The following is a 14,778-nucleotide window of genomic DNA, read 5'->3' on the forward strand; positions in this document are numbered from 1 at the left end:
TGCTGTCATGAACAGCCTGCTGAATAATCACCAACGCCTTCGAATCTTTCTTCTTATTCTCCTTCAATCTTGTTTCTTCATCAGGATCTGCGTAGCCTTGTTCTACCAAATCCCAAAGATCTTGAGATTTGAATAGGGTCATCATTCGGATACTCCAGAATCCATAGCCTTCTCCCTTAAAGACAGGGATGAGTGGTTGTGCAGCACTCATTGCATTGCCGTTGCTGGCCATTGGTTTTTCCTCTCAGGTGTTTCACTCAACTCACGTGTTTACCCTGTCTTCTCACTCTCTCAACAAAGCTCTGATACCAAATTTGTTGGAGATAAAAAAGAATAACACTGAAAACAGAGGCAAAAAACAAGAAAACAGAGGCAAAGAAATATATAAAAACTGAACTGTTGAGTCCTCTCATTCAAATTTAAATACTGAAGCAAATGTGCCTATATATAGGCTTACAACCAAAACAACCAAACAGATTTTTATGTACCACTAAGGCACTAACTTAGACCACTACAGCCACTAGCATAATATCAGCAACAACTACCCAATTGACTAAACAAACTCAGTAAAATATGGACACTACTAACAACCTGAAAAGACCAAGTCAGACTTTGAATCATTCTTCAATAGGTACGCCATAGAAGTGCAGTACCTCCTTGAGTAGAGGGTGTAGAGGGAAATGGACTCCTCCCTCAACAATGTCAATTAATGGCCACAGAATCCGCTCCTTCGACACTTCAATGACATCATCATCGTCAATAGGAAGATGAACGATGATGTCATCAGGGATGTTATGAAGAGTTCGAAACTCCTAAATATTCTCTTCATAATCAAATAAATGCCTACGACGATTCATGGCGAATAGAAAAAAGAAAGAGTAACGACAAAAACAAATCACAAGAGAAAGAGAGAAGAAGAACTTATAGAGAAGAGTACATAGAAAACCTCAAAAGATGAAGAGAGAAAAAGACACGCTTGGGTCTCTGAAGGGAGTGCAAGCAAAGTGATGGAGAGCAAGGGATGCTTCCTCATATATATGTGTTTCGTTTGGTTGATGGATTTGAGGAGGGATTTGGAAAGCGAAATGAAAAAGGCAGATGAAATAGGAATAAAATATATCTTAATTTCACTTAATTTTACGCACTTTTTTTTTTTCTCTTTTCATTTCTAAATTCCTTCTCAAATCCTCCAATCAAATAAAGTGTTAATGTGTCAAAAACAAAACAACGCATAAAAAGGACAATATGTCAAATGTCATCATTAAAGTCAAAATCAAAGGACGCATGTCATAAACAAGAAGTGATTCAACCAATCATCTGATCAGATTATTGTCTTTTACAACCTTCCCAGGTAATTGTGAAGGAATAAAATATTGGCCCAAGCCCAAATCAATTAGGCGGTGGGCCCAAAAGAAGGAGGCCAAATGAGCTTCTTAAAGAGCCTATTAGAAGTGACTAGCAGCAAGCTGGCACGTGACTACGAGCGTAGGAGACAGTCAAGCATATAAATATCCTTCTAGAAGAAGGATACATAGAATGAAAGAGAAGCGTCAGATTAAGTTTCATCCAATGATGGAAATATCAGACGACACGTCCAATCAACTTGATTCGACGAATACAGCGCTTTGGCAAGTTGGCCACTAGCATCTGACATAATATAAGTTGTCCATAAGAGGATGGTCCAACGATCAAAGGCAAAAGCAATTTGGCCACTTGCTCGACCAGAGTTAGGTACAGGCAGAACCCTCAGATCAAACATTGATTCAACGGATGGGATTCAAGTGAGGAAAACTATAAAAAGAGGAGCAGGTGAAGTAAAGGGGACAGACCAGAGGTAATCTAAGAACCCTCTTTTAAATACAAATCATCTATGGCCAAACAATATTCTAACTTGATCGTCAAAGGGTCTCCCCAACCTATCCTAGTCGGGGGTGATCGTTGACATTTTAGGCTCTGTTTGGTTGTGATTTGTAATCAATTATCTACACGTGTATTTGAGTATGATGTTTGGTTATGGTTTTGAAATCAATTTTCCACACTCTCTGTAGAGAACTCTGATGCACAGGCCTCGTTTTTTGTCAAAATTTTTCCTGAGGAAGTCCACCCGGAAGACCACCCGGATGTCCTTGGGGACGTCCACCCGGATGTCCTCTGAATTCCAGATTTTTTTTTTTGGCAATTGATTTACATACTCGGGAAAAATATTTTCTGAATTTTTTTAAATTTTTTGTGTTTTAAAATAATTTTGAGTTGTATGTTTAGTTATGAGTTGTAAATTTTTGTATCACATATCAAATGTCACATTAACAATTCCCCACTCAAATCAAACCTCTTTTCCAAAACTCTTTACCAAACAAATTTTCTACACTCAAATCATAATTCTACAACACACAAACTTAAAATAAAACTCATACTCTCAAATCACATTTACAAAACACAACCAAACGCAGGCTTAGTTTCTCTTGGCAGAGTGAAGAAGGGCTACACATCATCTCGTTTTTCCTGTGTGTGATCTGATCAAAAAGAAAAAAAAAAAGGAAACCCATCCACTAGAGAACCTACCGATCCTTCATAAATGTGTGTTCATTATCTCTAGGTCTTGGGTTGACATTCTTATAAGATGCCCACATCTAAAAGATTTTTAAAAATTACTTAAAATTTTGGTTATGAATCAAGTGATATAGTTCTGCCTTATTGGGGTGGTAAGGTCTAGAGTTATATATATATATATATATATATATATATATATATTATATTGTTAATTATGACTTACTGTAATTGTTATTTTAGTGATGACCAAAGTGATCTTTAATTATGACTTAATTGATATTTGATTATGATCTATTGTGATTCTTTTAATATGACTAAAACTACTTGGTTATAACATAAAATATTATTAAAAATATAAAATATTATAAATTACATATGTTACACTTGGAAAAAATGATGTATATTGTAAAGTCTCCAAGAACATGCACGTAGGGGGAGTGCATTGGAGACATGATCTCTTTTGGATACAAATTTTCCGTACTGCATAAATTTTGAGAACCACTTGGGAATTGGCATATCACCAAATTCAAATATTAAAAAATTTATGTATTTAATGCTCTTGTAGGCCTTATTTCATACTAATCACAAAATGCTATATCTCTTCGGTTGGCCTCTGATCATAAGGTGCTGCAAGAGAAGATTTTGAGTTTTTATGATGTATTTCCTAGTAAAATGAAATGATACCTCTTGTCTATTATGCAATTGAGATGATCAAACTATATGAAAACTAGTGGGAGACCAAATTCAATTTGTCATAATTTTAAAATGATTTTACAATTATTGACATGTTCGTGTTTGAAGACAAATAAATGTATCTAACCAAATTCAAAAAACAAAAGAAAGGAAAGAAAGAAAATTATGTCCTTCAAAAAAAACCAAAAATAAAATAAAAATCATGCAAAAAACTTGATAATAATTATGTTACAATGCCATTATTATAAATAAATTCATCTTCAATGGTATTTTGTTTTGAAATGAAAGAATCAAAACGAACCACATCATTATATATGAAAATTATGTATTTTTTATTTGTATAGCATTATTCAATAAATAAATAACCAGTACAACCTTGTATTGAGCAAAACCAATAATACAATTACCCTTTTTTAAGCAGAGCTATCCTGGTCAAAAAAGATTTCAAGATGCTATAACAGTACACGCAAGACAATTTATCTTCAGCTTGGTAATATTAATTTCCAAGCCTTTTGGCAATCAAAATGAGCCAGAAAACTCCACACAATGGTCTAATTACAGTTTAGTAGTGTCTATAACCCAATACAACATAGCTTACGATTGTTGATAGAACCGTGAGCATTGAAAACAACATAAAAATAAAAGAAAGATAAAAACAGACGGCCGAGGAGCACCGGATCCGTTACCAACACAACAACAACAAAAAAACAAAAAATTGAAAAAAAAAGAGAAAATTTCTCAATAATGTATTGACAAAGACAGCCTATCCTGAGTGGGTTTCAGTTGGCCCCCCCCCCCCCCCGCGCTACTCTTAACGATCTATTTTTATTTGTGCGGGTGACGCTCCCCAACTTGAACTACCTTCAAATTTCAGCTTAGCAGCTTTCCTCAAAAACAATACACAAACAGAATTGCACTCCCAAGTGCATGATGAAGTAACACCGTTTTAAGATTTACAGTGGGAGAGAGGGTGTTGTGAACCACGTAGCACCGCTAATAATGCAAGAGCCTCTCTCTGTCAACTATTAAAATGCAGGCCTTCAATACCCTTGAGTGTAGATTCAAAGTTCTTTACATTACTGGTGTTTCTACTAGAAGCAGTGCGTTTCTGATCTGCTGTTGATAAAACTGAGGAACTTTGTGCTGCACTAGAAATTTTCCGTACAGGTCCTGGGCTCACATCTGTCGAACGGACATGGGAGGGATCAGCTTCACTTCCAACCATCGCGGGGTCACGACTACTGGAGACTGCAGGTCGCCTTGTAGATCCACTTGATCGCAAAAAATTAGAGCCAGATAACTGCACCCACGCAATATTTCAAGAAACCCCAACAAAAACAAAAACAAAAAAAGAAAAGAAAAGGCACCACTATCATAATTCCAGGAAAATTGCAGGAGTATGTTCCTATGCATTAGATAATACTTTCAACCAGATTCAATGAGTGAAATTTCCACCTTATTAGAGGCGACTCAAGCCTTTCTAAGGCCTAAGGCAAAATATCTAATTGAGGCCCTTCATAAATTTTTACATTGTAATTTTTTATTTAAAATTTATTTAAATGCAAAACTACTAATTGAATTTTTATATTCACATTTTGATAACACATCATTCATAGGAAGAAATACAATTTATATTTTTGAATTGACCGTAGCTAATGCAACAATACTATACACATAGAATCACCCTTAAAACTAATCATGCAATCATGTGTTGTAAGAACTTTTGTGGCTGGTTCTATTTTTGAGAAAGAGATATAATGATTAGGGTTTTTTGTTTTCACCAAGACAGATGTACAATCATGAACAACTTTTGTTTGTATAATGACAGAATTTTTCTAAGTAATTAATTATTTATTTTATAACATTTCAGTTTCTTTTTCCCTTTTTTATTTTGCTGAGAGCAGAGTACAATGTTATTGATTAGGGTCTTTTGTTTCCGCCAAGACAGATGTACAATCATGAACAACATTTGTTTGTATAATGACAAAGAACTTTTCTAAGTATTAACAATTTAATTTATAACATTTCAGTTTCTTTTGCCCTCTTTTATTTTGATGAGAGCAGAGTATAATGTTATTGATTAGAGGTATAATAATGATAAGGTAGTTTGTTTTGATAGATATGAAAATAATTTAATGTGAGATCTTTTGCCTAATTTCACTATTTTTTAAATTTTCTTTTTACCCATTTTTTTTTTTTTATTTGACATATACAGTGTATATCAAGGTATTAAAAAAAAAAAAATGAGGCCCTCTTTTGTGCAGGGCCTTGGACTAGCACCAGAATTGCCTTGGTCAAGCCACTACTGCCACTTATTGGGCTATAAATGAAATTTCGAACTGTAGAACATCATTGAGCACATGTGAGCTGTTAACCCAAAGACAATTTCACAGCTATACCATTAAAAACACATAGAAGGGGCAACCATAGATCCGTTTCTTGTTTCTTAGATTAGCTACCTTCCAACATGGGAACACCCATAGAAAAACATGAGAGCAAGAGAGATGGCAAAGAACTTCAGAATCCCTATTGCAAGGGAGTTGGGTGAGAAAAAAAGAAGTGAAGAAGGTATTTACAATAGTCTACGGATAACAGGAAGGTATGAGGGAACAAAAATGACAACTATGCAAATAACTATAAATAAACAATAAAGAACACCCAGAACATGAATATAATAAACCTAGTCAAACTACAATATTAAATAATACCTCTGTATCAGTCCCAAAATAGAATTGAATTAAGAATGATCCCTACTCCCGTTTTGCAATAATTCAGGAGTTGTAAACCAAATCAACACCGCAGAAAATGAGTTCTAGACTTTGAAATTGTAGAAATCATTATTGTGATATTGTCTCATGTTACCATTTTCCATGACGCAAAACAAACACACTACTAGAAAATGCTTTGGGTTAATTCATGAGTCCTCTTAACTTAAGGCAATAATCGAAGTTTAAACAGTCAAGTAAACAAGGTCCTTCTTCCATTTATGTGCAAGGCATCCCCCAATGCTGGTTCTCATTAATTGCAAGTTAAACCCAAGTTTATGCCTTATTTGCTCAAAGCGACTGCCCGAAGACTCGCATCAAATTATCATGCTTACACCTAATCTTTTGCCATTGCACTAAGCTAAAATCCCCTACTGTGTCTTTACGTGTGCAATATCCATATACAACCAAAGCAATTTTACAGAAAGATATCGACTGTTTGAAAGTTAACCAAAATCAACTCTCACTAATTCTTTCCAAAGCTTCACCCAATAGATCAAACTTCAAATGGGTTCCCTAAAGCATCAAACATTGGCTCTAGTCCACCCAAGTCAATTGGACCAGTGGGAGCAAAAACTGTATCCTCATTTCAATGGTTCCAGTACAAAGTAACTGTAGAATGACAACAATATTAAGGATAAATACGTATATGGGTTTGTGGGCTGGTTTCACACTTAACCCTGTTAATATTTAAAAAAAAATCATTATTATATCAAAGCATTATAAAATGCACAAATACACTTGAATTTTTAAGACTATAAAGTCTACTAAGTCGGTCATTTTGTCTTACAAAGTTTCAGGCCTAAATGAAACAATCTTTCTGACTAGGTTGGACTCAACACACCTAAACCAACTCATTTTGCGTACACCCCAACAATGATTATTTAATTCAAACAGGATGGATTGGAAAATGTTTGTTAATAGTATCTCTGATATCCAAGTAATGACATGCATATATTTTAAGCAGAAGTCAAACTGTAACCACACTGGTAATAAAAATAGTGTATGGACCATCCCAGGTAATTCCACAGAAACTGCTTTCGATAAAATAAAAACAAAACAACAATGATTGAGACCCCCATTTTCGGGGACCCCCACTACCCCCTTTGGATCTCAACCAATGATGGTGTGGGCCCCACACATGCATGAGTGGTTGAGATCCAAAGGGGACTGTGGGGGTCACCAAAAAAAGGGAGTCCCAAGCATTTTTCAAAACAAAAACAAAATAATTGAACTCACCATAGGGTCTTTGGTTGATGATGACTCATTTGGAACCGGACTTTTTTGTTTAGACAAGCTTCCCGCATTTACAGGTAGTCCGGTGTTTCTACTACGAGAGAGATTTGCTGAAGACCAACCAATAACCCTACCATCTTCACCTCCTACAACACATTCATTGTATAAGCATATTAAGCTTTAACTACATAAAACACAAACCAAATTTATGGAATAAAATCAAAACTTCATTACGAAGAAATGCAAAGGCCCCAAATGAACTCAATCACAAATTATTACCAAAATTGGTGCAAGATCAAAATATCCATGCAACACAGACCAAAATGACATGTAAAGAAACAGTGAAGTATGCTTCAAGTACAAAACTAAAAACAATTGAAGGTAGAATAAGAAAGGTAAAAGAAACAGTGAAGTGTTCTTCAAGTACAAAACTAAAAACAATTGAATGTAGAATAAGAAATATAGTATCTCCAAGAAAGTCTTGCCCAAATCCGGGGCAGAAAATGCATAACTACCTGCTTGTCTATCAATGTTGGCAACTGCAGGCGGCATCCCAGAACTTGTTCCAGCAGCCTGTCCAACAGATCAATTTAGTACATAAAGACAACATTAGGGTTTGCCTGATGGAAATATTTGGTATAGCTTTCAATCTCCATTTTTTAACTTGTTGCTAATTAATTGGCAATCTAAAAAATAAGGGAAAAAACAAAACTCAATTGTAGTATGTCACTTACAAGAGCACGAGAGGGTGGATTGGCAAGCTGTGATTGCTGATATTTCAAAATAGTCCAATCGAATACATAATCAAACTGAAAGCCTGCAGCAAGAAGAAAGACACACTTCACAGTATTACACACTATTAGTTAGAAGACAGTTTGATATCGAGAACACAACTACTGACATATGGCACCTTGCAAATCTAAGAACTATATATTGAAAAGAACAAAACTCATACCTTCCCGAATAAAAAGATCTCGAAAGATTCTCTTCAGATAAGCATAATCTGGTTTGTCGTCAAACCTCAGCGATCGACAATAATGGAAGTATGATGCAAATTCTGTGGGATAACCCCGACACAAGGCCTAATAAAACAGCAGTGAACTATCGGGTAACTTTTACAATGCAGAACCAATATCTTAGGCATATGAACACCAGTAAAACAAGAATTACCTCAATTGAGGTAGAAACTTTCTTTTCACTGATCTTCTCATACTTTTGTTTCTTATTTCCTGCTTTTAGACCTTGCCAAGGGAGACTACAAATATATATGGACATAACTAAGCAATTACCCGATAGAAGAACAAAAAAAAAAAAAAAAAAATCAAAGATGGGCAGGAATGTTTACCTTCCTCTTAAGAAGTACATAAGAACATATCCAAGTGATTCTAAATCATCCCTCCGGCTTTGTTCTATGCAGTTTAAAAGCAACATGGTGAGGGAAGACCACCAGCCTCAAGATCAATGCTTAATCATAAAAGTCATGTTTGTTAACAAAGAATATGACATCTAAATTAAAATGTCAATAAGCGTACCAATGCCAAGGTGAGTATTCATGCTTGCATATCTTGCCGTACCCGTCAAATTCTTATTTTCTCTGCATTTTATATAATGACATCATATTTAAAAAGAAAATAACAATAATAACAGCTAACTTTTAACTAAACTAATATACTAATAGTTAAATTCTATCTAAACTGAATCCAACAAGGGCAATAATATAAAAAGCCTAGGAGGAAGAAAAAAATGCAGGTACATCATGATGCTAGACGTATCAGGTAGGATCTGAGCCAATGTAACACATCAACAGTTCAGAAAAGGTTACCTATAAGGAATGTGTTGATGGGTTGAGGAGTCTCTGTACTTCTTCGCCAGACCAAAGTCAATTACGTAAACCTGTTTACAATTGAATGACAAACTAATGAACTTATGCCGATCACGGAACCAATAACTAACAAGAGGAAACAATATTTCAATACAAAACCTGATTTGCTCGCCTCCCTAAACCCATAAGGAAATTGTCTGGCTTAATATCTCGATGCAGGAATGACTTGGAATGAACAAATTCAACCCGATTGATCTGAAATGAATATGGTTTCCAGATGGAAATTACACAAAATTTTGTTTATTGCTATAAAAACTTGGTGCAATAAAAGAAATCTTACCATCTGATCTGCAAGCATAAGAACAGTCTTTAACGACAGCTTCCTACTACAGAAGTTAAATAAGTCTTCCAGACTAGGCCCCAGTAAATCCATCACAAGAACATTATAGTCTCCTTCAACTCCAAACCATCTCACATTTGGAATTCCAGCTGCCATATTCATTCAGTGGCGGGTTAATAACAAATTTTAAGCATTACATCAACAGTTAGTGAAGGAAAGAATTTGGGGATTTAGGGAAGTTCATTACTTCCTCCCGTTAAAATTTTATACAACTTGGATTCATACAGCAACTGAGGATGCTTTGTCTTAACATTTTCCTGATATAAGAAACAGTACCAAACAATTGTTAATTTTAGGGTATTCACTGCATTATTAAAATAATAATAAATCAAACCAGAGATAAATTCAATCAAATAATATACTACCAATGAAATTGCATACATCATCAACATTAGTGATAGTAGTAATCTACATTTAAGCTATATCATAAAAATGTGATCTTGCACAATAAAAGCCAATTAAAGTTGGGTAATGTGATAATAGTATTAAATGTGGGTGCCCATTAACTGATAAACCTTTGATGTGTGCCCAAAGTTGCTATTATTCATTCAGTGAAGTTATAATGTTTTGGTACCTAACAGATTGGGAGAAAAAAACATGCCAAAAACACACAGATTTCCAATTTGAAATTAGCAAATCCATAATAAAAATATATAAGCCAATTGCAATGGAAGAGAAATTCAATATTTTAAAGCACAAACACGGACCACAATTACGATGTGAAGAAACAAAGAAACATGCGAAATTATGAGATAAAATCGAAGCACTTACAAGCTTGATAGCAACTTCTTCGCTTGTCTGAATATTGGTACCTGAAAAATTGTAATAACGAGAATAAAATTTAGAAACAAAATTAAACACAGTTTCACCAAACCCAGAAAAACAGAATCGGGACGAACGAACCTAGATAGATCTCTCCGAATGAGCCGCTACCGATCTTCCGACCGAGCCGGAACTTATTACCGACGCGAGGCTCCATCAACGAAAAGCTCTCAAAATCAACCACCTGACGAAACCCTAGCTATCAATTCCCAAATTTTTATACAAAAATAATTAAAAATTAAAAATAATAATACAATGGACCAAACCCTTGAGCGAACAGCCGAATCCAAGGATCAGAAATCAAGGATCAGACAACTAGGGTTTAGAGAAGCGGTCTCTCTATCTTGGAGTTTAATGGAGTTTTAGGTTGAAAAGTTACGGATAGAGAGAGAGAGAAGAAAAGGTAAGCAGGCATCATGATAGATAATATATCACCACTCCAAGCGCGGTTTGATCCAATCGAAGCAGACTTTTCACACACACGCACCTTTTTTTTTTTTTTTTTTTTTAACTTCTGAACGGCGTCGTGTTGATTTATCCCCATTCATTTCAAATTTAAGAGAAGACTTGATTGACCCTCCAAATAAGAGAAGACTTGATTGACCCTCCAAATATAAAGGAGATAATTTTCATGATATTTTATTATTTGGTTTGAGTTTTTTGAATTTATTTTTTTTTAAATTAAATTTTTTATTTTTTGTTTTTTGTGAAAAAAAATTTAAAAAATTTACTAAATATAAAAATATTTAAAAAATTATGAAAATTCAACATATTTTTTATATTCTTGTGTATTTATTGATTTTTATAAATATTTTTACTTTTTAGATACATTTAGGGGTTGTTTGGGGTGTTCTAAATAAGTGTATTTTTTGTCTTTTTGGAGTAAAAAATTGAGGTTAAAAATATGGATGTTTGAGTTAACTTTTTAACTTTTTATAAAAAAATGTGTAATAAAAAATTATAAAAATTGATTTGTAGGGAAAAATTCGAATTGGGAGTTGTGCAGCCGTAATTATTGAATTTTGGTGAATAGTGTTAACTTTTTAACTTTTTGAGTAACTTTTTGACTTTTTTACTTTTTTACAAGTTCCCAAACTTGGCCTTAAATAAAGTGTATCTAAAAAAATAAAGAATAAAATTACTTAAAATTTGAAATATATTAACTAAAAACAAAATAAAATATGAAAAATAAAAAATTCGTTTTTCAAGAAATTGAATTCAAAAAATTAAAATCAAATACAGTAATTTATTTATTCACACAAAAACCTCCGCTACTCTTGTATGGCCCGAATGACATGGCACCGTTCCAACACACACACACACACACACACACAAAAAAAAAAAACACCCCCACGTTTATCAGCCCCAAAGTTTATCTCAAACAAATCCTCTATCTCTCCTTTTTTTCTCTCAACCAGCAAACTCATTCTCTCTAAGCCCTCTCTATCTCCTCTCATCTCTCTCAAACAAACTAGTAGAGAAGATGGAGCCAACGCCAGAAACTCCTCCTTATCAAGCCGATGCCAGAGTGCCCTCCTCTCATACTGCTCACTGAAAGCCAGGAGCGGGTATCAACCTATTGGCATGTCTAGCCTAGCCTTATTTTTTTAGGATTTGAGAAGGTTGTATTAATCATAAGATCGAGCTAAACTAACATTTTTAACCCAATATATTAATGAGCTGCATTTGAGATTTATATTTTTAACTTGGCTGACCCGACTCGCTATTAAATTAATTAATTAATTAATTATAATATGTGTGTGTGTGTGTGCATTTTTCCAAAATGATAGAAGAGTATATAGATATAAAAAAGTTTAATAATATTTGAGAGTTCTAATGCAACTCTAATGATGTAAAGAGTGTCCATGTGAAGGTGAGACCCACACTCCTCTCTCTATCGCTCTTTATTCTCTCTCTTCCACCTTACTAGTTCTATTTAAAGTTCGAATATTAGAGCTATGTATCATAACTGAAAAAAGTTAATGTCCCTCTTAATCCTTCTCTAAGACACTAGAAAGCCACTTTGGACGATATTGTTCCCAAGTCAAAACACCTCTCATTGCATGTTGCGCCAAACAGTGAGCTATGCCATTCGCACTTCGTTTAACAAAGCTCATCTCCCATGAATCACATTTGTAGGATCTAAATTTTATCTTTATTAATTTTATTAAAACTCATATTTGTGATAATGTATGATTGAATTTATTTAAAAAAATCTTTCAATTTATAATGATATCAGTATATTTATTTAAAAAATATAATATGTGATTGAATTTAATTATGAAATGTTTTAAATTCTTTTTTTAACATAGTCTGATGAGTGGGTTTAGGACTTATAATTATTTTTTCAACCAGACATAAGCAAATATAGAGGCTCGATCTTAGGGTTGGGCTTTATGTTATTAGAAAACGCTAATACCCTAGCAAATTACGTATTGATATACACATTCCGAAACATTGTGTAATTTTATTCCAAAATAATAAATTTAGCGATCCAAAACAATCTCAAGAGTTTTCCATTATATTTCCTTAAATGCTACATTAGGGAAAAAAATAAAATATAATGAATTAAAATCTTATCTATGTATATATATATTATTAGATGTCTAATAGTTAAAACAAATTACTCTAGAATTACCTTAAATTCTTAAGTGTAATATATACAAGTCTACCCCTATCCTACCACATTTTGGAGCATGTAGTGTGCCACGTTCCCGTTCCTATTCAACATACCAAAACGACCCACGTTTCAAGTAATATAGGTCGAGCTGAGCTTAGAACATTTGACGTAAAGGCAGAGTAAATTGGATATCCATGTTGGTCTTCCACCAATGCAAGAACCAAGGAAAAACCACAGGGTTTGGTTTGAAATGGGCCAAGGTGAATTGGGCCGAATCCTCACACAAAAGTTTTGCAAATTCCTCAATTATGAATTGAGAAGCCTTCAGGTCTCTAGCATACAACTTGGGGTTAGTGGATGCGTAGTAAAGAATAGAAATAAGTTGAATTAATCCAAACTATCTAGCAAACTAGGCAGCGCAGTAGGATTCAGCTATGCATTTGTAAGCCTTGGGGTTTAGAATCCTAATAAAAAGCTCCCTTATAGTGAGAATGGATACCCAACACTCTTTGTAGCCCTATCATTACATTCTTTACCTGCCAATAAAGCCCTGAGCCATTGAGGCCCATAGGAAGAGTAAAATGTGTAAAGAATTCTGAATTTGGGTTTAGGGAAGTGTAAGGAAATATCGGAAAAAGTATTTAAATGAAGAATTCCAAATGTTTGCTCTAGCATAAAGCTTTCCATTGATGGTAGGGTTTACATTCTCATGATAGCTGAGGAGGGTAGTTCAAAAGTTTGGAAACTATAAAAAAAAAAAAAAACCACAATTGTAGGATCCAGAATGAACCACCTAGGTTGGGGTCCATGGGACTCTCACAAAAAGAATAACAAGCCGTATAAATATGGCCAAGGAGGAAGGGAGCAAAAGAAACAAGTTTTCCTAAGGTGAGTGCCTTGGCCAAATGAATGAATTATGTGATAAGCTTTTGTGATGTTGTGCACTTGACAAATTTGTATAACCAATAAATAATAAAAGCAAAAAGATCTTTGTCACTAACAAAACCATTCTCTTTATTGCTTTTACCTTGAAATGTGGAGTAAGAAGGGTTGTTAAAAGAAAATTTTTGAGAAACTGTAACCAGCCCGCGGGGGACCTCGCTACAGCTCGGACTCGATTTGTAGTCACGGTTCTAAGTCTGAACCAAAGAGTCCAAATCCGGCAAATCGTTTTGAGAAAAACAGATTTTTTTTTAAAGAAGTGCCAAACATGGACTGCTTTGCCAGATACAGAGTCGCCACCTAAATGTTTTTTAATGGGAAATTTAGGAAACCCTGACTCGGTACCAAAGGCCACGTGTCCGTCATCACCAAAGTTGCCTCGGCTCGGGAACTTGGGTACGATTAGGGAAGGTCACTTCGTGAGCACCCCCGCTCGCCCGATCAAAGATCGGCCTCTACTAACCATGATATCTATTTTTGAAAACATTGTGTGTTCTTATTCCGGTTATTAGCCTAGGTTACTATGTGATGCGCACAGCATACAAGTATAGACTGGGTCACCTGAATTGGAATAAAACATTTCATGTTTGTTTTTGAAAGATGGTTTGCTACTCGCAAGTAGGCTTAAAATGCAGATTTTGCCACCCTCGGGTGGGCTTAGAAAAGATGGTTTTGCCACTATCTAGTGGGCTTAAAACAAACAGTTGATGATTTATTCCAATCCAAGTAACCCAACCTTCACCCACAGGTATTCAGGCAGTTATATCATATAAGCACATAGCTTCATGGTAAGCATGCTATTCATGGCAGTCACTCACACGCATGCAAGGATGCTAAAGCATAAAGCTTACCGAGTACTCCAAGCCAAAACAGAAACTTATTAGAAATCATGCATGAATCCTAAGTATACAGAAATGCCTAATGCAAC

General features: G+C 34.6%; 1 protein-coding gene across 1 annotated transcript; it reads right to left on the minus strand.

The window, feature by feature from the left end:
• Positions 1–3,718: 3,718 nt before the first annotated feature.
• Positions 3,719–10,745, minus strand: LOC114318889 (casein kinase 1-like protein 2). The gene is made up of 15 exons (XM_028265862.2): positions 10,555–10,745; positions 10,370–10,472; positions 10,238–10,278; positions 9,654–9,723; positions 9,407–9,555; positions 9,226–9,321; positions 9,067–9,137; positions 8,777–8,838; positions 8,590–8,653; positions 8,415–8,499; positions 8,200–8,326; positions 7,979–8,061; positions 7,760–7,817; positions 7,248–7,390; positions 3,719–4,543 (listed from the first exon to the last, which is right to left on the minus strand). The coding sequence occupies exons 2-15, from the start codon at positions 10,443–10,445 to the stop codon at positions 4,262–4,264; spliced, it is 1,407 nt and encodes a 468-aa protein (XP_028121663.2). The 5' UTR covers positions 10,446–10,472; positions 10,555–10,745; the 3' UTR covers positions 3,719–4,261.
• Positions 10,746–14,778: the final 4,033 nt, after the last annotated feature.

The sequence above is a fragment of the Camellia sinensis genome, chromosome 4 (genome assembly GCF_055761805.1).
Source record: "Camellia sinensis isolate YWXY chromosome 4, ASM5576180v1, whole genome shotgun sequence".
Taxonomy (NCBI): Eukaryota; Viridiplantae; Streptophyta; class Magnoliopsida; order Ericales; family Theaceae; genus Camellia; species Camellia sinensis.